Below are 23,891 nucleotides of genomic sequence, written 5' to 3'. Positions count from 1 at the left end.
CAGTCATTATTAGATTATGTGTAGTAAGAGAAAATTACAGTCCAAGAGACTTGAAATCCAAAGAGAACTTTCCTTTATTTAAAAAAAAGCAGATCCAAAAAGAAAGAAAACACCCGAGTCTAAAAATAAAAATGAAAACATTAAACATCAAAACCTGTAGGATGCAGTCAGCTTTAACATAGTCCCAGAGCAGTCATTTTTATCCCTTTAAGGATCAGATACCGCTGAGAATCTGATACAATAGATCCCCGCCCTAGAAAAAATGCAAACACAAAGAATTTTGCTTGTAACTCCAGGAGGCCCACACACATCCAGAAGCCCCTAGGCTATAAGTGCCTGTATCATCAAAACGGAAAATAAATTAACTAAGCAGGCAATTAAGATTCAAGGAAAATAAAACCCTCAAGGAAACTAGGAAAGGGAACAAGATTAAAAGCCAGGATAAATAACAGCAGAATTGTTAAATCCATGAGCTATTTCTTTGGAAAAAATCAAAACTAAAAAACAGCAACTGCTAGAATAATCCATCAAGAAAGGAAAAAGAAAAAAATGCATAAACAGAAATGAGAAGGACCATACATTACCAAAAACAGCAGGTTCAAAATTAAGGGAATACTGTGCACAATTGCATAGTAGTAATATGTTGGAAAACTCAATTTTTTCCCTGTAAAAATTCAAATTTCCAAAATTGGCATAAGAAATAGAAAACCTAAATCAATAACAGAAAAATAAAAGGAGTTCTTCTATTTTCTAGTATATAAAATATATATTTTCTGCTCCTCCAAAAAGCAGCAGCAGGTGGTGAATTTGCTGGTAAATTTCAGTTTTGATGTGTATTCATTCCACTCTTTCAACAAACGTTTCCCGTGTGCCTACTCACAGCATTAGTATATAGTCAGCCCAATCTGAGGTCGTTTTTGTCATTTTAAGTAAACTCTCCTGTTCACAGAAATGACTGGAAAGTCATTAGTTCATCCCATGAGAAAAAAAATGACCTTGATTCCTAGACCTGATAGGGAGATAAATTCCTAAGTTTTGTAGTGATAAGAGGTCAACAGGAAAAAAAAAACAAAACCTGGTGTGTGCACATAGATAGAACTACATAAACATTCTCTTCTACAATTAAAAATCACACACTTAAAGGAGGCAGATAGTAAATAATTTTATATATTAAATAACATAAATTAGTAAGAGCTCCATCAAGCCTCTAAGTAAACAAAGTAAGATTTAAATAAGAGAAGCTAACTTGTAAATGCTTTCTGAAAAGTGTTGGGAGCTCAAATTAATTAAGACAAGGACCATCTTACATGTTAAATGGATGACCCTTCCACAGCAAACATTTCCAAGTCAGCCCTCTCACTTTAGCTCTGGCAGGGCCAGTTCTCCTGAATATCATGTGGTTTTATGAAACAGGTAAATTGAAACCTGCTTAATTTGCAAGCAAGGAGACAAAGACATAAAATAGGGAGCACTGGCCAGAGAGATGCTGAAAGGGGCTGTTATAATTTCAGCATGTCTGCCTGTTCTGAGGTGTGGGTGATTTTAAACGCACCGCGACACACCTGCTTAGACTCCAACCTGAGCAGAGCACCAAGTTGCAGCCCGGACAAACGCTGTTTCTAGATAACTAAAACATTCTTTCCACACCTCCCTGCTTGCCTTAAAAAGAAAAAAGTAAGACTGACCCAGTGTCTGTCTGCATCTGCATCTTCCTTGGTAACTAATGTTCACTGAGGAAAATAACCTTAACAGAGAAAAATCAGGACTTCAGTCTTGCCAAGCTTTCTTCCTCAACTTTTATTCTTACCTGCTTTATTACTTTGTTCTGACTAGAAGCAGTTAAGTGCCAAAAAAAAAAATGTTTTTTAAAGTTGACCTGAGAATTTCAAGTGAAGTGGTGGGACTTGGTAAATCTGGTTCCAAGCAGAGTAAGATGCCCAGGGCAACTGTTGCAACCCTGTAATTACCAGACAAAACAGAATTTTATGATGGTGTCTCATTAGGTATTAATGACATGAACTAATTCCTGGTAGAGTGACCTTTCCTTTTTGTCAAGGGGATATAAACAAACTAATCATAATCATGTATTACAAGATAATGTAATACATGAAAATCGCATCTTGTTAGGACTGTAGCAAGTGATACATTCAAAAGGGAAAGAAATCTTTATAGAACGGTTGGTGGTGTGTAGATGACAAGGAACAAAATCTGTTTCCAGTATGTCTCACACACACAGACACCAAGTCTTATGACAAATCTGTCCTTAAGAACTATTGACAAACTGCACTTTTTTATAAAGATTTTTCATGAGCTCTTTGATACCAGTTGGGAACAAATTCCTGGCCCCAGAACAGGGGCCAGGACATAAAACTATTGGATGGCATGGTTTGGGGGGAATGAACTGGTTTAAGCAGAATCTGAGCAGAGCAAATGCCTGGAGGCCGATGGCTGGAATGACAGGTCAGACTTACCTACACGGAATCTGCAAAATGAATGAATTTGATAGTTTTTTCTGTCTTAGAGATTTCGCTACTGTTGATGTTGGTATGACTAATAATGTTATGAAAACAGAGTTCATAGTATAAATAAAGTCAACATTCATTGGTTGTTGGATTAAGTGCCATCAGATGTATGAGCACAGAACCCAAGAAAATGAATTGGTTGGAAAAATACCACCTAGTTCTGATTTTTACAGGGACACAGGAACAGTTGGACTGACCCGAATTCACAGAATCTACGAAGTGCGCAGTTGTCGGTGCTTTTTGGCCAGGGGCGTGTCCAAGAGGGCTGGGAACTAGGTATAAAGCAGTGGTAACTGGATAAGACAGAGATCAACATTATCTGTTAACCGAAATGGTCTCACTTTTCTCAGCCTTCTTCAATAGTACAACTATAGTAACACGGACACAGCTTTTGTGCTGGCATGGAACTGCCCTCAACTCAACTGCAGAGGAAATAACTGAGGCTGAACAGTGGCAACAGTTTTATCTGTAGGTTCAGAGTTAGAACAGTGTATATTGCCCATGAGCTGGAGGAAGATTAAAGGCAAGGTCTTTCAGCTTACTCAGATTTTGACAGTAGGCTCTGCCAAGTCCTGGTGTTAAAACTACTTTAGCGAGTGCTTCTGCCCCGATGGTGGTTTCTCCTACGGAAAGGATCCAAGGAGAGCACGAGGCAGTGGGGCCATGCAGTCAGTGAGTGTCTTGTTTGTATGTGTGCTGGGTGGCACACAACTGTCATCAGCCCGTGTGCTGGGAAAACAGTCGAGTTGCAACTGTTGTTTCTAAGGAACAACAAAAGGGAACTGGCTGAGCCCATGAAGAGACAGGAGCAGAAAACAGACTTGTAGTCTAGGACTGACTGCAGCCTTAAGAGCTGGAAGACAGTAGATCATTGTTGGAGCGATCCACTCAAAACAGTGAAGGAAAAACACCAGAGCTCCAATTCCAAAGCTGTGTATGTGTGCTCATTCTAAACCTTGATCCATGAATGCACTTGTATCTTGGAGTATGTGAAACCTATAACAGCTATCAGATGTAGTGATCAGGGGAGTAAAACTTTACTCTGGAAGGCAGAGCCTGGCTCCCGGTCAAGGGCTGTTCAATCCATAGTGCATAACACCTTTTGAATAGGCGTAATCATTTTTACTACAAAAGCAGGATGGAAGGGGGAAAAAAAGCCACTCAATGTTTCAGTAATTCAATAATTTATTCCTCTAAAAAAGTGTGTAAAAGTATATAGCTCTCATTCACAAGGTATATATGAATGACATTTAAAATGGAGGCTTTTTAGTATTGTTTCTTTTATCAAAGTCTTTTAGTGTACTGTACCAGCGCTATACTGTAGTTTTTTTAAATGAACTTCACATATTTTTGTATTCTTTCAAATTGTTTGCTATATATAAAAGAAGCTCACTGCAAAATGCTTGAAGGAAAAAGGAAACAAAAGAAATTCAGAACTTCCCAGAAATGTACAGCTTTTACATTTAAAAAAGGTTCTGAAATATACATACAAGCATGCTGGACAAACCCACCCCTCCCCTCCCCATGTCCCCTCTTTAGTTCAAACCAAGGTAAGAGTTTTGATTTCTGCAGAATTTCCAAAATTAAAAATAAAAAAAAAAATAAAATAAGTTCTCACTCTGTAGCAAATCCAGGGCTTGTACATTTCAGATTAATTCAGTAAAAAACTCACAAGTAAAATAATGCATATTTAAGGGAAATATTATACAGACTTTTTCACACAGAAGTACATAATAAGATTTTTTTAAAATCTATTGCCATTCATTTATTTTTGCACAAAAACGTATAAATATGTCACCAGCTTTTTCTTAACTTAAAAAACTTAAATAAAAGACACCAGATGAAAACTACCCTTTGCTGCCTTTTTTTTTTTAAAGTTTTTGTAGGGGTTTTTTAGTTTTTTGTGTTTTTTTCTTTTTTTGCTGAGAATTGGGTTTCTAGAGAAGAAAAGCCCCTGCATTAAAAACAGCCCATTAAAAAAAAAATTCAAAGTTCTGATGAATTCTGGGAAAAAAAGCAACCCCAAAGTGGTAAAAGATTACAAATATCTACTTTACAATTTGTCTTCTCACCAAGATAATTTTATACAAGTTTACAATCTTCATCATCTTATGCTCTTCAAAAGGCCTTGAGAATTTTTCCTTTCTGATTAAGAAAAAATAGCACTGCAATATTTTTAAAGTCAATTTTACACTGTACACATTAGATACAAATGGTTCGATATATCAGATTTTTTAACCTATACATTGCGAAAGTCAACCCCTCCCCCTCAATTGGTGGTACAGAGAACAAAATTATCCATTTACAAGTGATTTCTCTGCTTTCACATTCCCACCACACATTTTTTTTTAATGTTTTAAACGTTAGATTATTTCAAGAAAAATACTTTTACAAAATCATCAGTTATTACATTTTTTCTTTTTTTTTTTTTTTTGTTAATAACCAGAATATGGAAGTTTCTTGGAAGAACTTTTAAAATCTGCATGATTCTCTCTACAGATGACTAGAACTCTACAGCCTGACCAGAGTGGCTCACGGGAGGCAAGCCCACACCCACTGCCCTCAGATAGAAACGCACAGCAAGGTAGGGGGTAGAGACGGGGTCTTCAGGACAAGCCGCTCAGGCCTGGGGTGAGGAGTCATAAAATACTTCAGTTAGCCTTAATGCTTTAAAAAGGCATGTTTGTTTTTAAAAAGTTCCACCACAAAGGCTCAACTTCAAGTACTAATTTAATGGTTAAGTTGTAATATTTCTTTGAAATAATATTCCTATGGTCCAGAAAAAATTCACCATATTTATAACTGATGTTATGAACGAACACTTTTGATTGTGATATGTACATGAGTCCCTTTTGATCTAATGAGAGGAGAGACCTGGCTTTCAGTAAGAATTCACTAGAAAATATGTTTCCACTGTGACTATATAAAACTAACGAAGGTACTTGCCTCCATGGCTCTGGGGGGAGCCTGACTGCCTTCTGTGTAAAAATGTCCTTCATGAAACGCTGGCCACTTCTAATAAGGAACATGGCAGAGCGTTTACTCAGTTTGTTCTCGACAAAACCTACTGCTGGGTGGTTTGAATATATTATTACTTTGTAGGCATGATCCTCCCCAATTTGTATTCACTCCTTTTCCGGCTTCTAGGACAGAGGTATGTAGTCAAAGAATCCTATGGTGGATCTGAGTTGGGTTTTAGCTACTGTACCTGGTCCTCGCGAATTAAAAAAATAAAAATAAAAGAAGTCACATGACAGACAACCTAAAATAAATAAACAAAACGAAGACGTCTCCAGACCGCTTGTATCCACACACAGGTATAAAGTCAACCAAAGCACTCACGCCAGTCTAGATGGGAGCACGAGAGAGACAGAAACCCTATGATGAAATCATGTCCTTGAGCTGGTTCTTATTTTTCAAAAGTCCCAGATTATGGAGTTCAGGTAACCCACAGGCCATACACCAGGAACTGGAGGGTTTCCTCGAGGGCTACACTGCCCATGTTAAACAGAGACTGAAAACACAGACTCTTGTGCAAAAGGACAAGTCTCTTCTATTTCCCTCTTAAAAACCAACAGAAAAACTTCCTGTGGCCCAGTGGTTGGGGCCGCACACACTGTAACACTGGCTGAAAGTCACTGCTCGTGGAAGCTTCCAGGTCCATGAGAGGAGTGTCAGCGAGTCACTCTGGTACTGAACACCGCAGAAATGACATGTGCCTGTTGAGAAGGAATCACAGTGCGGGACTGTGCAGAGTGGTCTCCAAAGGAGGAAGTGGGGTATTTCAGAGTGTCGCAGGTTTCTTGGACTGAGGTTGCAGGGAGAAGGAACTGAGCCAGAGAGAACAAGTGCTTTTCCAATTAGAGTATATTCATGATGGCATTGTACAACTGAGTGAGCACCACAAAGTGGACGGGAAGGCAGGAGGTACGGTCCTGGGTGGCCGGATTGCACGTGAGCCACGACAGAGCGTTGTACTGCTCCAAAACAAACCTGCCGGAGAGAACACACAGGTCAGGGTGCCTGGCGGCCGCAGGACAAAGGCATGACCTCATTCTGTAAGTGGTCCCGCGCCCTAGCCCGGAGCCTGTCCTGACTCCCCTTCCTTCCAGACCTGCACTGTCGGATACGGCAGCCACTGCCCCTCATCAACTCAGACATGGTATATGCAGAGAACGGGCTCAGGGGTTTCAGGGACTGAGTATTTCAAAAAAGAGAAAATAGCTCATGACTATTTGTACATTGATTACCATTCAAATGATACTATTTATATGATCACTATCATATATTTTTATATATTACTAAAATTTCAAAATTTTTCTAGTAGCCATATTAAGATGGTAATTATGTGACTCACTTCTACTGGATGGTGTTGCTCTAGAGGCTCTGGAAGCCAAAATCATGTAGATTAGGTTCTTGCTTTAATTATAATTTTCAAATCATTTAAGAGTTAGGAAACATTAGAAAAAGCTTACATATCTTCTCAAGGTATATGAAGCATGTTTATAGCTTGCTAAAGTGCAAGAGAATTCTGAGAGGTATTTCCCAACCATGGAATTTGTTTTACTTTATTTATATAATCTATTTCAGGGAGGGTAGAAAATGTGTTCAAAGTCAAGTGCTTTAAGCTTCAGACGTGGTTTTCTACCTATCCACGCCTAATCTGATCTACTTTCATCACCATGACTGCCGCTTGGGAACAGGAAGTGACAGCAGCGGTGCTCATGCCCAACTACCGGTGTGACGACGTCTGCTGCCCTGTCTGTCTGTCTGTCCGTCCGTCCAAGGCATGCGTTGGAGGGATGTGGTTTCTCACTGGCTAATTCGACAGTGCTCCACTGCACAAAAGGTAACATCTCTTCCACAAACACCACATTTTACTCTTGTTTTTCCAAGGTGTTTTTCATTAAAACATATAATTTCAAACTGTACTGCTATGTTGTCTAGGTCTGAATCTACCTTAAAACATCAGACGTGGTTTTGGAGTCAAGAGGATGTGGAACCCGCTGAGAATTCCTGGCAGGGAGAAGTTCGTCCGTCTGTGCTACAGAAATGTGGTGATGCAGCGAAGCCTGGTAAAAGAACAGAGAATGTTACTGTTCGGGCCTAGTCAACTTGGGAAGGAAGCCCACGTCTGCCAGCAGCAGATACTATCTAAAGTCCCTTAGGAGTCAGGGCTTCTGTAAGTCCCTGGATTCAAGCTGCTCAGTAACCCCAAGGTGATTCCAAATAACTCCATATCCTAGAATAGAGAGAGGGAAAAAGCTATTTTTGCAAATGCCCTACAAATAATTAGTGTCCCTCCACAGGTTTTAATCTGCAGAGGCCCACAGTCTGGGTGTGGCTGACGGTGTCACTGTGATCCTCTCTCCTGACCTCCGTGCTCCGTCACTGGCGTACTGCCCTTCCAGCGTCAGTCCAGAGGCACGTGCTATCCCACCTGGAGCACCATGCCAGAGCCCTGGGTTCAGCAGGTACCAGCATGTTCTATCAACTATGAAGTTCCCCATCAATCTTTAGCATAGTTTTACTTTATTAATTTTGAAATATTTAAAGCAGAGGCCACATAAATGTTTGATTCTCCTTCAAAAGGTGACTTATTTTAAATGTTTTCTTTTCCAGCACAACTATGAACCCATAGACTTAGCATTAGCAGTCTGTTGCCACCACTGATCACTCAAATGACCAAATGACTGATCCCATCCCTGGGCAATGGGAACCCCCTCCAAGTTGGCTGTTGGTTCTTAGAAAAGACTCTAATAATCTTTGGTAACTTCCATGCTTTTAGGCATGAAAAGATGTCTCAGGACATCATGAATTTCTTACTTTGGTCCTGGAATCAGTCATTCCTTAGAGAACTCTTATTCTTTGAATGGTAAGTGGTGTTGAGAAATCATACATGTGTCAAGAAAGGTGTTTATTGCTACTAAGCTATCATCTGTAAGTCTTTTCAGTAAACAGAGCTTAAAAATGTATATTTTTTTAAGAGAGGAGAAGATAATAATTCTGACGGTAAAGATTATGGATTTTTAATATAAATTCTTTGATTTCATAATACTGTGTTAAAGTCATCAGGAAAAGAAAACTGTTTTGGTTTTAACCATCCAGGTGTATGTGTGTGTATCACGTGGATTCCTCTGTGGTGGGACTTCTGCATCAGAAGGGGTATGCCACAGTCCTGCCGAAAGAGTATGATATTCAACATCTGCATTTTTGCCAATCTATGGATTTCTTCTAGGTTCTTTCACCCAAAGTGAAGTGAGAGATCTTTTGCTTTTAACTTTAATTTGGAGTAAAAGAAATATACAGGAAAGGCATGCATAAACATAGGGTTTTTAGCTCACTCCTGCCCTACTTCTAAAAAGAACACTGGCCCCCATGAAGGGGAGGAGGAGGACAAGCAGTCATTACTGACCTCTCCCTCCCCAGGCGTAACTTCCCTGACGGCAGTAATCCTACACAGAACCACAGGGTGACCTGAGGTCTCCTCCCTGGGGAAATGTCATTCCTCTGTGACATGGTTTTGGGTTCCTCTCCTAAATTCTGCTCTCTGCCTCTAGCTGTAAGTAAAACAGCCTCAGATTTCAAGTAGACACGAGAGAATCAGGGAACAAATTCTCACCAAATTTTGAGTTTTAAGTCATTCATTCCGCCGCGCCTCCCCCCACCCCCCCGCCAAAACTTCAAACATGACACCAAACCAACCTTTAGGAAGAGGGGACACTGGTTCTGAGCCTGGGGACATGATGACCAAAACCACTGGGGGAGATTCTCGGCTTTGGCGGTTGACACAAAATACCCAAGGGCTAGAGGCTGCTGTTTCAGCTCCTCGGGTGCTTCCCTAGAAAGAAGACGCTCACCCTGGCTCTGAAAGACAAAGTCCCAAAGCGTGATCAGCATTTATCACCAAAGAAAGCTTTCTGTAAAATCTTTTCAAAAGAAATCCATATAACTGCCATGCACACATGACGGCTCTAATTGTGGGAAATCATCACGTAAGTGTAGTGAACATCCCCATACACAGAGCTGAATGGTTTTTATTTTGATGAGAACTTTAAAAAAAAATCTACGCGTAGCAACTATCAAATATACAATATGGTGTTTTTAAATGATTTCTTTCTGGCTGTGCTGGGTCTCTGTTGCGGCGCGTGGGCTGTGGAGCACAGGCCGAGCTGTCCCGCGGCACGTCCTCCTGGACCAGGGATGGACTCTGTGCCCTGTATTGGCAAGCGGATTCTTAACCACTGGACCACCAGGGAAGTCCCTACAATATGGTATTAACTATGCATTATTACATCTGCAGACACTTCTTGTGTAACTGGAAGTTCGTCCTCTCTGACACCGTCACCCAGGTTTCATCAGTTCACCGTGCACACTGTAGTGACCAGGCTGGTAGCACCTCACACAGATGAACTGATGGAGAAAGGGCGGCAGGGGAGGCAGTGTCTGCCACATCAGCCGAGTAAACAGACTTATTTTCTCTGCTTCCTTTTCTGCAGAACATAAAATCTGCTCCATGGCATTATTAGATAACAAACTAACAATGCAAGGAGTGGACTCTGACAGCTGAAGGCGCCGCACCACCACACCCATCTGCTCTTTCCCCTGCAGTCACCCAAAAACACACGCCTGACTGTCCACTGTCAACAGGTCGTAACAACTCAAGGGTCTCTAACCTGCCAGCAGTGGGAAGTCTTGTTTCAATTTACAGCAATCCCAGGAGTAAGAGATTTTTGTGAGAGCCTTACTGGGCGTTTTTTTTTTTTTTTAATTGACATTTTCCTCATCTTTGACTCTCTTAGCTAGCCTCAAGAGTTGAAAATGTACCTTTTATGCAAGCAATAATAAGTAATTCATTTGTTCTCAAAAGCCTTCTGTTTCAAAGAAAAAAAAAAACCCTCAACTACTACACCAAGTTGTAGCAATTCTGAGTTGCTTAAGAAAAACTAACTGCAACTTTGAATGCTTTCTCCTGTTGTAGCCTCTTAACTGAATATCAAAGAAGGGTTAATGGTTCAGAAGGAGGAAATGCTGAAAGCCCGTCAGAGTTACCCGGCTGCAGGCGTTCAGGAGTGGAAAAGGCCACCTGACCAGCTTCAGCACAGAACTGTTTCAAGTGTGACATTCAATGGCTTGAGGCGCCAACCAAGGGAGAAAAGACAGCACACCTCTGCTTCTCACAAAACTAACATACTTCAGTTACCAATTCTTTGTTAGTGGACAGGCTGAATTACAACCACCAGTACTGGTAGATAGTTGCTAGTATTTCCATTTCACAGTTAAGGTAACTATGGCTGAGAAAAGTAGAGTAAACTTGTCCAAGATCGCACAAGCTAGTGAGCTGTAACTCAGAGCTGTGTTTACCAACCTCCAGGGCACACATTCCTCGCTGCAGCGCTACTGGCCTCCAGAATCACGGTAATCCTAAATTCAACCACTCAATGCAAAAGTTGTGTTCTTGGTCCCCATCACAATCTCCAGTGAGCCAATAAATTGTCATTAACGGGCAAATGCTTGAGGAGGAAGTCAAGACACGTACAATCTCTTCCTCCAGAAGGGAAAATTAGGGGGCAGGCAGTAACATGAAGGCAGACTACTGAGTTGCCGTTCCTTGGTCTCATCTGCTCTGTAACTCAAGTTTTCCATCTTCTCTTCTCTTGATTGTCCTTCAGTGAACTCAGGGCTGGCAATAAAAGTCCCACCTGACAGAAACCTAAGTCCTTTAAGAACATCTTTGTGTCTAAACGAGGGTAAACAGATTGCTTTTACTTGTCCAGTTTAAGATATTGGACAGCTATTTTTCTGTGTCCAAGCCCTCAGTCTCTTAGTATTTTAAGTATAAGACCAGGATAAGGCATGCATCACCTAGCTTTATGGCAGAACCTTTAATGCTTCAATCTTCTGCTAGTTCACCTCTAATATCCCTAGGATATTTAAAGATGAAACTAGTTGTAAGCTCTGTTTTGTCCCTTAATACTCTGGCATTAACATGGACACGTCTCCAAAATCAGCCACCTGTGGGCTCTTCCATTCCTGCAGGCTGGCTACACAGGAGGTCGGACTGCCTAAAAAGGTGGAAAACACAGACCAAGACAAGGGAGGCCTCTTTCCGAATAACCATCAACAGTGTGTTCTTCAGTTAACACAGTTATTCTGCATGTTGAATAAGCAGGATTATTGAACTAGTCTCTGAAAAGCTGCTGTTTTGGCAAAAATATTACAATTAACTGGGAAACGGCAAGCAACCAAAATTAATTTTTGCTCAGAAAACAATTGCAAAAAACTCTGACAGCTGTAATGGACTATTCTTCTGATTAAACACAGTCATCAGGAATGGTAATACATTTCTTTAGAATTCCTGCCTTTGCTCAAAATGAAACAACAGAGCCACACTGACTTCACTTGTATCAGGACCACCGGGAGGAAAGGCGGATGTGGTAACGGAGGTCAGCACCTCTAGGGGCCTTCCCTCAAGGCTGCGGTGGGTTTAAACGTGCCAAGTTTCCCAAGTCATGCTTACCCGACTGTGCTGAAAGTGAGAGCCCACGCCGATTCCAGACGGAGAGCCTGGGGAGGGGACTGGGGAGGAGTTAGGAGAGGAATGGAGATTCCCAGTCATTAATATGCCAATATCATTGTCCATATCATCTGGGAATGGAAGGTCAACAAACATGTCATCTAGAGGGGAGAGAGAAAAACACAAAAATTAAAAAGCTCATCCACAGCCCCGACTTAAAGCAAAACACAGTCTGCTGGCCTAGGGCTGTTCTAGGTATGCATCATTAACCACTTAGACTTAACGTGTGCCCTTTGGGTTCAAGGTGCTGCAAATAAGCCTTTCATTGTGTCCTGTCTCTAGTGATCTCCTAGTGTGAAGTATGCACAGAATGGAGAAGTAACATAAAACTCCAGCCTCCAAAGGCACATAAAACATGGCAAAACAGCTAAAGAAGCAATTTAATTATTAAACAAAATTAAAACTGACGCCATCCAAGAAAACAGCACACTCCATCTATATATCCAATTAGCATCTAAAAACACTTAAGGCTGAATTAATGCATGCTAATAGGTGTGAACTTGGCCTGAAACTGGAGGCCTCTTACACCAGCAGATCAAAGCACACTGATTTCCCTAGGAAATTCTCTCCTGTATCATAGAAGTAAGGCACACACACAGCAGAGAACCTGGAAGGTATAAAATGGGAAGCCTCGTCACCAAGAACAGTCCCGCTGGTTCTGGTTCTGTATTATGACCCCACGATCATGCTACACATCTAACCTGTGTGCACACACGCAGGGTGATGGCCTTTCACCCTCCCCCTTTAACGGGAGCAAATGCTGCTAAAAACCCCTCAAAAAACACTGTAAATGGCTGCATAATATTGAGCATTTTACAGTTTATACTCAGTTAACAAATGCTTTAAGATATTCAAACCAAGAATATCTATTAAGAATCATCAACTAAGGAGTTGTTTCAGAGCGAATTAGATGCTGTCTGACTACTGCCCAGTAGTCTTCACCCATTTCAAACCAGCTAAGAAATATTCATTGAAAGAGTGACATCACAGCACAGACACTTTCTGCCTTTCATTTCATGAAAAACAGGAGAACGTTAATTACCCAAGAGAGGACAGTGTTTATATGGCCTTGGCAATGGTATAAATGAAATCCTCAAGACCGAAAAGATGCTTAGCCCTCCAGTTCCCTCATGCTCTATAAGCTGTTCATTACAACACAGAAGAACCTGCCGCAGCGCAGTGACTCCTTGCATTTTGGTGAAGGAGTCGAGCTGCACTGTACCCACTCACCATTGTTGGGGCTAAACCCATCTTCATTGGGATAGTTGGCTGGAGCCACCTGGATGGTTGACGACGTCGGGAACACCAAGATGTGTGTACAGGAAGCATCTTGAGGGGTGTTAAGCTGAGATGACTGCATGTTCAGTGCAGTACTTCGACCAAAAACAGAGCCCATTGTGACAGCATCTTAAAAGGCAGGGAAAAGGTATTCACTCCTTTTGTGTAGCAGTGAACAACTCCAGAAATACATTTTAAGAGGACCTGAGCTGGACTGATATGAGTCTGACACAAGTGCCATGATGGACACACATTTAAAGTTGAGCCCATTTGTTTAAATATTTTCAAGAAACTGACTCAGAGCATTTACCTATGATAGCCCAAGCCAGATTTCACATTAGGAAAGTTAAGATAAAATTGGACTGAGCCAACCAAGTATGATTTAATTAAGTATTTCTAAAAATAAAACCTTCTGTTCTCCTGTGATTGCTAATAATTTATAAAGGACTGTTCTCCCAACAGCGCAATTCTGTAGAAATGATACCATTCAACTAAAAATTGTTAAAATGCATATTCATTGAATGCATACTATATGCTAGATTCTATACTAAATCTTTACTCATCTCATTCAATCATCAAAGCCAACATCATGAGGTAAGAACTACTACCCCATGTCATAAGGAGGACAGAGCACAAAGAAATGATGTAACCCGCCCCACAGGCCGGGGTCAGGCAAATAATTCGCCATGACTCCAAGAGCTCTCGATCACACTCAGGACTCAGGCTCTCTCCCAAGTGATGGTTAACAGATAATAAAGTCACAAACCACTCCCTTGGAAGAGACCAAACGGTTTCCACTTTTGAGCCTTGAGTACAACTGTTTTTCATAAGGATACAATCTATATTTGTGTGTGAACTTCAGAATAAATGGACTGAAGTACTCTGATACCTAATTAAGAAAACTGACAAGAGAGTTACCTGGCATCACTACAAAGGAGCCCTGGGGCTCCATGGCAACCAGGCAGGCACTGAGGATAGAAGGCGAGTCTGCGGCAGAGATTCCACACATCCGGCACACGTCCTTGAGCCGTTTACTGATTGTCTGTAGTGAACATTCTCCGAGGAGGATACTCCAATCTGGAATCAAATACCACAGTCTCACACAGTCTTTGAAATGCATACTGATGTGAGCTTTGAGTGTTTTACCAGTTCTGCCTGATAATTGAATTTCCAGGATTGGGCCCTAAAGGGAATATGTCTTTATACAGGTTCCCCTCCTTGCTACAAAGAAAATGTCACTTGACCTCGATTACACTTCATTAACAAGGGAACAAAGGCCCACCATTATGGAGACTGAGGTTACGTGGGGGCCCAGCACAGATGCAGGCACATGTGCGCGTACTTTCTGTTGGGGATGCCAGTCTATTCTGCCCTTTCTCCTTCTCCAGGCCTGGTTCTTTCACACCCTCATGGATACTTTTCCTCAGAAGAGAGCACAGCTGGGGGCGAACCTCAGTTTGGTTTACTGCTCTAGGTTGGTGGTTTCATCAAAGGCGAGCAGCAGAAGGAACCAAGGGGACCCTTTCCTGGCATGCCCCGAACAGCTGGTAAGCAATGGGTCCAAGTAACATGCTCCAGATAACGCTACATTAGCTGTTCAGATTAAAAAGGTGGCACAAATTTTCTATTGTTTGTTTCTTGCCCCCAAACAAAGGCAGGATATCTCATCACAGAACCGCAGAGGGTAATGTTACTCTGGGAATTGAAGAGCACTCGGCCCTCCCTTTATTCTGACCCTGGACACACAGGAGCCCATCAGTGTGACATGGGTGCAGCTGTGCACTGTCACACCTGAGGCAACACCACGCCACCTGTCCACCGCCACATGCTGCTCTCCCTTAAAAAGTTTAAAAAACCCCAAAACTTTCACGAAAATTTCATATTCCCAATGAACAGTGAACAGAAGTGGCTGAAATAAAAAGGGTCAAGGAACACGGAGGAGGGTGTATGTTGAAAAAACCACAGAAAAACCCGAGAGATGTGAATTCAGTATTTAAGAACCAAATAAGAAAGAAAAGCCAGTATGATTCTTTTTATCACAAACACTGTGGTGATAAAGAATAGAGATTCACAAAACCGAAATCTGTGGACCCGTATCTGCTACTGCCCCACAGAAATGCAAGGTGGTGCAGAGCTCGGTTCCCCAAAGGAAGAAGCTCGTGTCCTGGACACTAGGCTGTTTCCTGTGTTTACTCCTTGAAGGCACGTTTTCTCTCAGTCTTCTGATGGAGCCCTTGGTCACACTTGTGTCCCTTCTAAAAAATCATACAAGGGAGGGCAACAGCTCTAATAATTTTCCAAAACACCAAATAACTAGACTACTAGGCTATATTTTCATCTCCTCTACTTCTTTTCTATCATATTCTAACTTTTCCCAAGGGTTAAGAGTAGCTTAAAGCCTTTAAGAAATAAGATTGACTAAAAGGTATACTATGAGAGAAGATAGGAATTCTGACAGAAATGAAATGATGAATCCCCTAATGAATTAGACCTCCAGGCTACTGATACAGACTCATTATAAGTATAATATTCTTTTAAAAATGAAAAGGGTGATATTTTTCTCTTGGCCTAGAGTATGATTTAATAATAAAAAAAACTCTGTGTATAAGAAGATTCCTAAACAAACACTTAATACATATTATATATTTGTATAAACTGCTGTTAAACCCTAATAATTAACCCCTCTGGGCACTTGATACAAGACGAGTTATCTCCATATCAGGGGGTTTATTTCAGGGTTTCCCCAAATACCTGATATAAATTTCACGTAAGAAATACTATGCACACTCCAATACAAGGGTCCACAAGGCCAGGTCGTGCCCACCACCTGATGTCAGCAAGGTCTCTGAGAACACAGCCATGCCCACTCAAGGGGGTACTGTCTGTGGCTATTGTGACATACAATAGAACAGCTGGGTTGCTCAACATGACCAGCTAGCCTGCACAGTCCAAAATATTTACTATCTGGCCCTTTACAAAGAAAGTTTGCCAACTCTGCCCTAATATACACATGAAACATGAAAACTACCAGGCTAATTTGTGACACATGCTTGCTTTTGCACACACCTTAGAAAAAATTCACATCTATATGCGTATACTGGACTTCTTATAGATACGCCATTGATAGGCCTTAAAAAAAGATAATCTAGGCCTGTTCAAATAAAACTGTACAAGTAGCTCCACGAGGATAATGAATGAGCTGGGCTCAACATCAGCCAAGGCGGCTGCCAGTGGTCAGTGGTGTTACACGGCACTTATTTTTATTCCTTTGTTGTATTTCTTATAAGGAATATAAGTTGGGGGATTCAACTTTTAAAAAAAAAAACAAAACACCTGTTCTCTTAAATTTCCAGACCACAGACTATCAGACAGTGGTGATGTTTTATAAAGATGGTTCAAATTTGCAACTACTTGTCCTTGTCAACAAGGACTATCTTGTTATCACGCCACTGAAACAATACAGTCTCCTCACCATCAACCATCAAAAACAAACAAGCAAATGCAAGTAAAGGCTGTATATGACGTTTACGATCATCCATAATCTGATATAAAATTTTCCAGGTAAAACTGACTTGTTTAAAAAAAAACAACAAAAACCACTTGTTCTTCTCACTGACTCAATACACAAATGTTAGAAACTCTAATTTAGTGTCCCTTTTATAGATTAATATAAAGAATTATTTTTCTGCTAGGTTCAATATTTAAAATTTTCTTTGTAAATGATTCTGTTGCTAATAGAAAGTCTAAAAATCACAAGTTTACCCCGTACATTTAGAAGAATCAGAAAATATAACGTGCTCTATCTACTCTTACTCCCAACTTTACTGTTTTCTCCCTCAGCTTAGTTAATGACGTTAGCTCAGCCCTCTTCCTTTCCTTTGCTTCAGGAATTTCTCACCTTTGAGTTCCCCGTGGCCTAGACGCCCGAGTCGCCCGATCACAACTCTCCAGGGCAGAGATGTCATCTGGACAATACCGACGCACCATTCCCACAACTTCTGCAGTCCGATCTTACGTGCAGATACTTTACTCCTCCGTGACCTCAAATAAATGGAAAAGGGTCCCCAAATGAGTCAGAGCTATTACTCAGTACGACAAAACCAAGAAAATTCCAAAGAACCCACCCACATGGTACCCAGTGCATTTAGGTGGGAGAGTTAGAAATATCCATGAGCTGAGAAAAGGCACAGTGTCAGTCTCCATGCACCACGAACACCAAGGCTCCTCACCTGTTTGGTAAAGCAATATTTACAATACAAGTTTCTAATAATTCTCCATGGAGATCAGTGCAGGAAGCCAAAAGCCAGCGCTGGTCGTGAGACAGACAATAGCCCACAAAGAGCACGTTGTATTTCTGGCTCGCTTCACCGAGCGTCTCTCCCGGCTCTGTCTGCTTGTCTTTGATTGGGGCCAATATAAAAGGAGGGGAGTAAAGCTGGATCGGGCTGGGCCGCTGAAATAAGAATCAAAATCAGAATCAGTAACAACACAGAGCAACTCAATTTGGTGTTCACAACAAACCCCATATAGCACTGAGGGAAACCAACAGGGAGAAATGACAACAGACTGCACCCCGACTAGTCCTATAAATAAATAATGATACAAAAAGACTGTATAAGTCACATGAGCTGGGGAACTCAAGCCAGTATTTCTTTATGAAAATAAATAATTGGCCCAACTTAGTCATTAGGAAAGTCATTAGGATTAAAACCACTATATACCCACCAGAATGTCTGAAATACAAAAGACAGACAACATCAAGTACTCATGAGAACAGGGTGACTAGAACTCTCTCTCACTGCTGGTATATGATGTGCTTTGGGAAAGTATTGACAACAGCCTTAAAAGCTGAACAAACATGTACCCTCTGATCCCCACCCCACAAACGCACATATATGCTGACAAAGGACAGGTATAAGCATGTTCCTAACAGTATCCATTTTAATAGCTCAGAAAAAAGCACACAAAACTAACAAGCCATGTGGGATGTGTTACTTCTACCTTCTGATCAGCAAGATGTTTGTGGAAGCAGGAAAAAAGAATTCCAAAAAGAAATGGAGCAACCAGAAAAAAGATGAGTTAATGTTTGCAAATGCAGAAGAAGAATTTTTCTACAAGAAGACAATCCTGAAATTCAACTACTCGGTGCAGGAGGAGAGTGACACATGTCTGGGAGGCCGATGGTCCTTTGATGATGTACCAATGAAGCCCCTGCAAACTGTGATGTTAATTCCAAGCAACAAAATGAATTAAATTATGGAAAAACTGAAAGAACATCTGTCTGTCTAACCCATCTCCCATGGACCATGGTGGGCTTGCTTCTGTTCAATTACCAGAAGACTTGGTGGAGGCTTACTTAAAAACTCATGATTTTATTCAGATGAATGTCCTCTTAGAAAAAGTAGGGTTCTGTCACCCGTGTGCGCGACACATTTACAAAATATCTTTGCTTTTTAAAATTTTGGTCAAGTTAAGAATGGCTGCTTAAAAACTTTTCTAGTAATAAGAAAAATATGGAGTAGCAATTTAAAGAACTCAATAAAAACTTCTACTTTTAGTTTTTAAATTAAAAAAAAAAAAAAAGCTCAGAAGAGAAAACAACCTAAATAACCATCAACAGTAACATGGATGCTAAGCTGTGATAAAATTACACAAGCAGGGCATCAAATGGCCAAGAGAATGAAAAAACCATCACAGGCGACAAAATGGGTAATTCTCAGCACTGAATCAAAGTCACACACAAGACTGTAAACTATAATTCCATTTACATAAAAGCCAAAAAATGGGCAAAATTACACTGTTACAAGTCAAAATAGTGATTACCACTGGAGTGACTAGAAGGGATGTTGGAGATGGATGCTTGTTATGCTTTATTTCTGGCTCTTAGTTACTTAATATTTTTACTTATAGAAATTCAGCAAGCAGTACACTTATTGACTATGCCAAAGCCTTTGACTGTGTGGATTACAATAAACTGTGGAAAATTCTGAAAGAGATGGGAATACCAGACCACCTGACCTGCCCCTTGAGAAACCTGTATGCAGGTCAGGAAGCAACAGTTAGAACTGGACATGGAACAACAGACTGGTTCCAAATAGGAAAAGGAGTACATCAAGGCTGTATATTGTCACCCTGCTTATTTAACTTACATGCAGAGTACATCATGAGAAACGCTGGGCTGGAGGAAGCACAAGCTGGAATCAAGATTGCCGGGAGAAATATCAATAACCTCAGATATGCAGATGACACCACCCTAATGGCAGAAGGTGAAGAGGAACTAAAGAGCCTCTTGATGAAAGTGAAAGAGGAGAGTGAAAAAGTGGGCTTAAAGCTCAACATTCAGAAAACGAGATCATGGCATCCGGTCCCATCACTTCATGGCAAATGGATGGGGAAACAGTGACTGACTTTATTTTCCTGGGCTCCAATATCACTGCGGATGGTGATTACAGTGATGAAATTAAAAGATGCTTACTCCTTGGCAGGAAAGTTATGACCAACCTAGATAGCATATTAAAAAGCAGAGACATTACTTTGTCCAGAAAGGTTGTCAAGGCTATGGTTTTTCCAGTGGTCATGTATGGATGTGAGAGTTGGACTGTGAAGAAAGCTGAGCGCCTAAGAATTGATGCTTTTGAATTGTGGTGTTGGAGAAGACTCTTCAGAGTCCCTTGCACTGCAAGGAGATCCAACCAGTCCATTCTGAAGGAGAGCAGTCCTGGGTGTTCATTGGAAGGACTGATGCTAAAGCTGAAACTCCAATACTTTGGCCACCTCATGCGAAGAGTTGGCTCATTGGAAAAGACTCTGATGCTGGGAGGGATTGGGGGCAGGAGGAGAAGGGGACGGCAGAGGATGAGATGGCTGGATGGCATCACTGACTCGATGGATGTGGGTCTGGGTGAACTCCGGAAGTCTGTGATGGATGGAGGCCTGGCGTGCTGCGGTTCATGGGGTCGCAAAGAGTCGGACACAACTGAGCAACTGAACTGAACACTTAAGACTGGGCACTTTTCAGTATGTATATTATACCTTACTATGTGTATGTGTGTGCAATTTAAGAAATCAAAGCATTAGCTGTTACCGAAGACAAATATTTTAGATAAACTGTGATGAAATTTAACCTTTTTGTTTACAGCTATTACATACATATCGGTATTTAGTAGACTACAGCAGGGGTCAGCAAACTTCTATAAAGGACCGGACAGCAAACACTTTAGGCCTTGCGAGTCTCTTTCACATAATCCTCTCTTTGTAAAACTGTAACTATCACTCCCATCTGACTGCTAATACACATGCAGGCTGCAGGCTGGGTTTAGCCCACAGTCAGAGTTGCCAGCCCATGAACTACAGCATAAGAAACAGTAATAATGCAATTACAGAATTTTGAAGTTAAAGGAGATTTTAGAGATAATTTAACCGAATTCCTTTATTTCAGGGATACAAAGATATTCAACAATTTGTTCAAGTTTTAAACCTAACCTTATCACTGATCCATTCACTCTCCACAGACCTGGAAATTTCACACCAGAAAAACCAAAAACACATAGCCACATAAAAACTCATACACGACTATTTAGAGCAGCATTAGTCAAGGAAATGGCAACCCACTCCAGTGTTCTTGCCTGGAGAATCCCAGGGACGGGGGAGCCTGGTGGGCTGCCGTCTATGGGGTCCCACAGAGAAGGACACGACTGAATCGACTTAGCAGTAGCAGTCACAACAGTCAGAAAGTGGAAAAGTCCACACGTCCATCCACTAATGGGATAAACAAGTTGTGGTCCATCCATATAATGGAGCATTATTTAGCCACGGAAGAAGTGCCATATGTGCTATGACATGGAGGTACCTTGAAAACATGATGTTAAGTGCAAGAAGCCACACATAAAAGCTTACATGTGGGATGATTTCATTTACATAAAACACCCAGAACAGGCAACCCTACAGAGACAGCAAGTGGGATCGTGGCTCCAGGAGCTTGCATGAGGCTGTGCCACTGCAGAAACTGCGAATCCCTGGAAGCAGAGGACTTGCATCTCGCTCACCGCTGCATAGTCGACACCTAACACAGAGTCTGGGAGCAGACACTCAGCTCCAGCCACTGAGTGAAAGTGAAATTCTACCCGCAGACTGAGGGAGAGGCCGCGCCTAGAGGTGAGCCAGGACCCTCACGCAAGGGAAGACTCAGAGACCTCAGCAAGTATTCATGATGTTTGGTTCTTAGGTTTTTAATTAAGTCAAACAATTGATTTCTCTCTTCCTGTTCCAAAGCAAAAGGAAAAAAAGCATATTTTTGCAATTTATTTTCATCTGAGCCTCACTGTGTCTCATGAACTCTCACGGTGTTCTGCCAGTACGTTATATAATCTTTTAAAACATTACATAATGCCTTGGGATATCTTAATATAGGCAGTCAGCCTTTACTTACTCCTATGAAAATGCAGACTGCTATTAGCTGTCACTTGAAATTGTGATAGCTTCTTATGAAAGCATAAGGAATGACTGCATCTGAATTGTACAATAACCACAAGAGGTAAAGAACTAAAAGATTTAAAACACATACAGAAAGGACAAACTCATGATTTCCAGACACAAGTAAGAAGCAGAAACGGATTTATTACAATTCTAGAAAAAGCTAGTAGAGAAAATAGATGACTTGCTCACCAAAGTAAAAAAAACACAAACTCAACAAACTAACCTAGAATTGCCAAAGACAGAACTTTTCTATAACCCCAGGGTGGATGTGAGCTGTCAGCTAAGCAGTTCCTTTCCCTGGGACCAAGCTGACTTGAACCAGGTTACAACAAATGCGGTATAAGTAGTACGTCATTTTTTTTTTTTTTTTTTAGTTTTCCAGAAAAACATTACCGACTAAAATTAGCTATTTGGGTATTAAGTTCTCTAACAGTAAAGCACTGTTTGCTGGCTCTTATTAATGGGTAATTTTTCATGCAAAAGTTGTGGAATTGATTTTTGAAGGCTTTGAAAGTCCTCAACACTGCCCTGTACATCTATCTTCAGGAAAAGATGATTTAGTAAAACAACAGCAGTATACAACTCTTGTTTAAGGCATGTTTGCCTTGGTGTTTTGGAGGTACACATCTGTAGAAGATAGGGTTAGGAAGACGGAGAGAAAACACATCCATCCACACACACAAGCACAGAGACCAGGGGAGGAGAAAGCATCAGAAGGTGAGGGGTCCGTGCGGAGTGAACACATACAACAGCTGCTCCAGGAGGAAAGAGCTGGGGGAGGTGGAGGTAGAGAGTGATTCGAGACACAGATCAGCTTCCAAAACTAATGAGCAAAATAAACATAGGAAAGCTGAACATTAGTAAGTAAAGTAAAAAGGGTAAGTGTATTGTTGCCTTAGATGTTACATCAAGAAAAAAGCAGGAGTTTGCTTGCCTCCTTTCTCAAAAAATTATACAAGTTCAGAGAAGTTATCTCCTCTATTTCAACTTAAGGATTAGAGAAATCTACCACTCTTATATAAAGGCAGAAGACAGAACAAGCAAGTAACTCTCCTGGCTTGCATCTTTAGTATAAAAGCAGTCTTTGCCAATTTCTGCCCTGCTGCTGCCTACCTCCGGGTTCTTGAGAGTCATCTCAATGCTGGCGGCAGGCCCAAATCCTGTGAGGGATTTAATGTGGATCTGTGTAGGCAGAGGTCGCCTGCACTGGCAGTACACTGAAAATGCCATGGACTTCAAGTACTGGATGTAGAAAACTTGCTCATCCTTCATTGTCTGCAGCATGTACTGGCAAGGCACAATCTACAGACACAAATACAAACAAGACTGGAAACAGATCTAACATGCTAACAGGCAGCTGGAAAATGAAACGGCATGCATTCTTTATTTGAATGGGGGAGGCAACTTTAGTCTTAAAATACAGAAATGCCAAACAATATAATTCAATCTTAATTCCTTTCAGTGACACAAAGTCTTACATTACAACTAACAGCAGTTTAAGAAGGGGTGTCACTCTGCTAGGCAAGTTACACTGTCACTTAGAAATTACCCTGTTCCCATTTTAAGGATAAATTCTCAATTTATTGTTGCTATGCCCTCAAATTTTAAAACTTGCTTTAAAATATACTTCTCAGTTCTTACACTTAATATGCACGGCATCACTGGAATTATTGTCTAATCATGTGAGATACAAACTTTGATGAAAAACTATCAACAGACTACACCAGGAGCTTTAAATTAATTCTATAGAAATGACTTGAGTTAAAAGGGACAGTAATACAAAAATCTAAACACCCATCAATTTTCACCTATTAAATTATAAACTTAAAAAATTATTACACTATGAAGTTGGCAAAGGTGCAGTGAAAATGAGCATGCTCATCCACTCCTGAGAGAACTGTAAGTAACTGTAACCTTTTGGGAAAGGAATCTGGCATTATTTATCAGTATCTTTATCTAAGAATCCACTTTAAGAAATACTTGAAATATAAAAGAGAGATTACACATAAAGATGTTTATTCTGGCAGTATTCATTTATT

The 23,891-nt window shown here is 40.9% G+C and overlaps 1 protein-coding gene across 3 annotated transcripts in view; it reads right to left on the bottom strand.

The window, feature by feature from the left end:
- Positions 1–56: 56 nt before the first annotated feature.
- MED13L (mediator complex subunit 13L) overlaps positions 57–23,891 on the bottom strand; it is a 283,072-nt gene continuing 259,237 nt past the window's right edge. For all 3 annotated transcript variants that reach the window (XM_019977211.2, XM_019977210.2, XM_070769611.1), the window contains 9 exons: positions 22,966–23,154; positions 17,607–17,830; positions 17,276–17,418; positions 14,296–14,454; positions 13,330–13,506; positions 12,043–12,200; positions 9,228–9,389; positions 7,482–7,594; positions 57–6,515 (listed from right to left, as the gene is read on the bottom strand). In XM_019977211.2, the coding sequence (XP_019832770.2) occupies positions 6,383–6,515; positions 7,482–7,594; positions 9,228–9,389; positions 12,043–12,200; positions 13,330–13,506; positions 14,296–14,454; positions 17,276–17,418; positions 17,607–17,830; positions 22,966–23,154 (1,458 nt within the window). In that variant the 3' untranslated portion in view covers positions 57–6,382. The remainder of the gene's footprint in view (positions 6,516–7,481; positions 7,595–9,227; positions 9,390–12,042; positions 12,201–13,329; positions 13,507–14,295; positions 14,455–17,275; positions 17,419–17,606; positions 17,831–22,965; positions 23,155–23,891) is intronic.

The sequence above is a fragment of the Bos indicus genome, chromosome 17 (assembly GCF_029378745.1).
Source record: "Bos indicus isolate NIAB-ARS_2022 breed Sahiwal x Tharparkar chromosome 17, NIAB-ARS_B.indTharparkar_mat_pri_1.0, whole genome shotgun sequence".
Lineage (NCBI taxonomy): Eukaryota > Metazoa > Chordata > Mammalia > Artiodactyla > Bovidae > Bos > Bos indicus.
The sequence above is the reverse complement of the archived record's forward strand: the minus strand, read 5'-3'. Positions and strand labels throughout refer to the sequence as shown.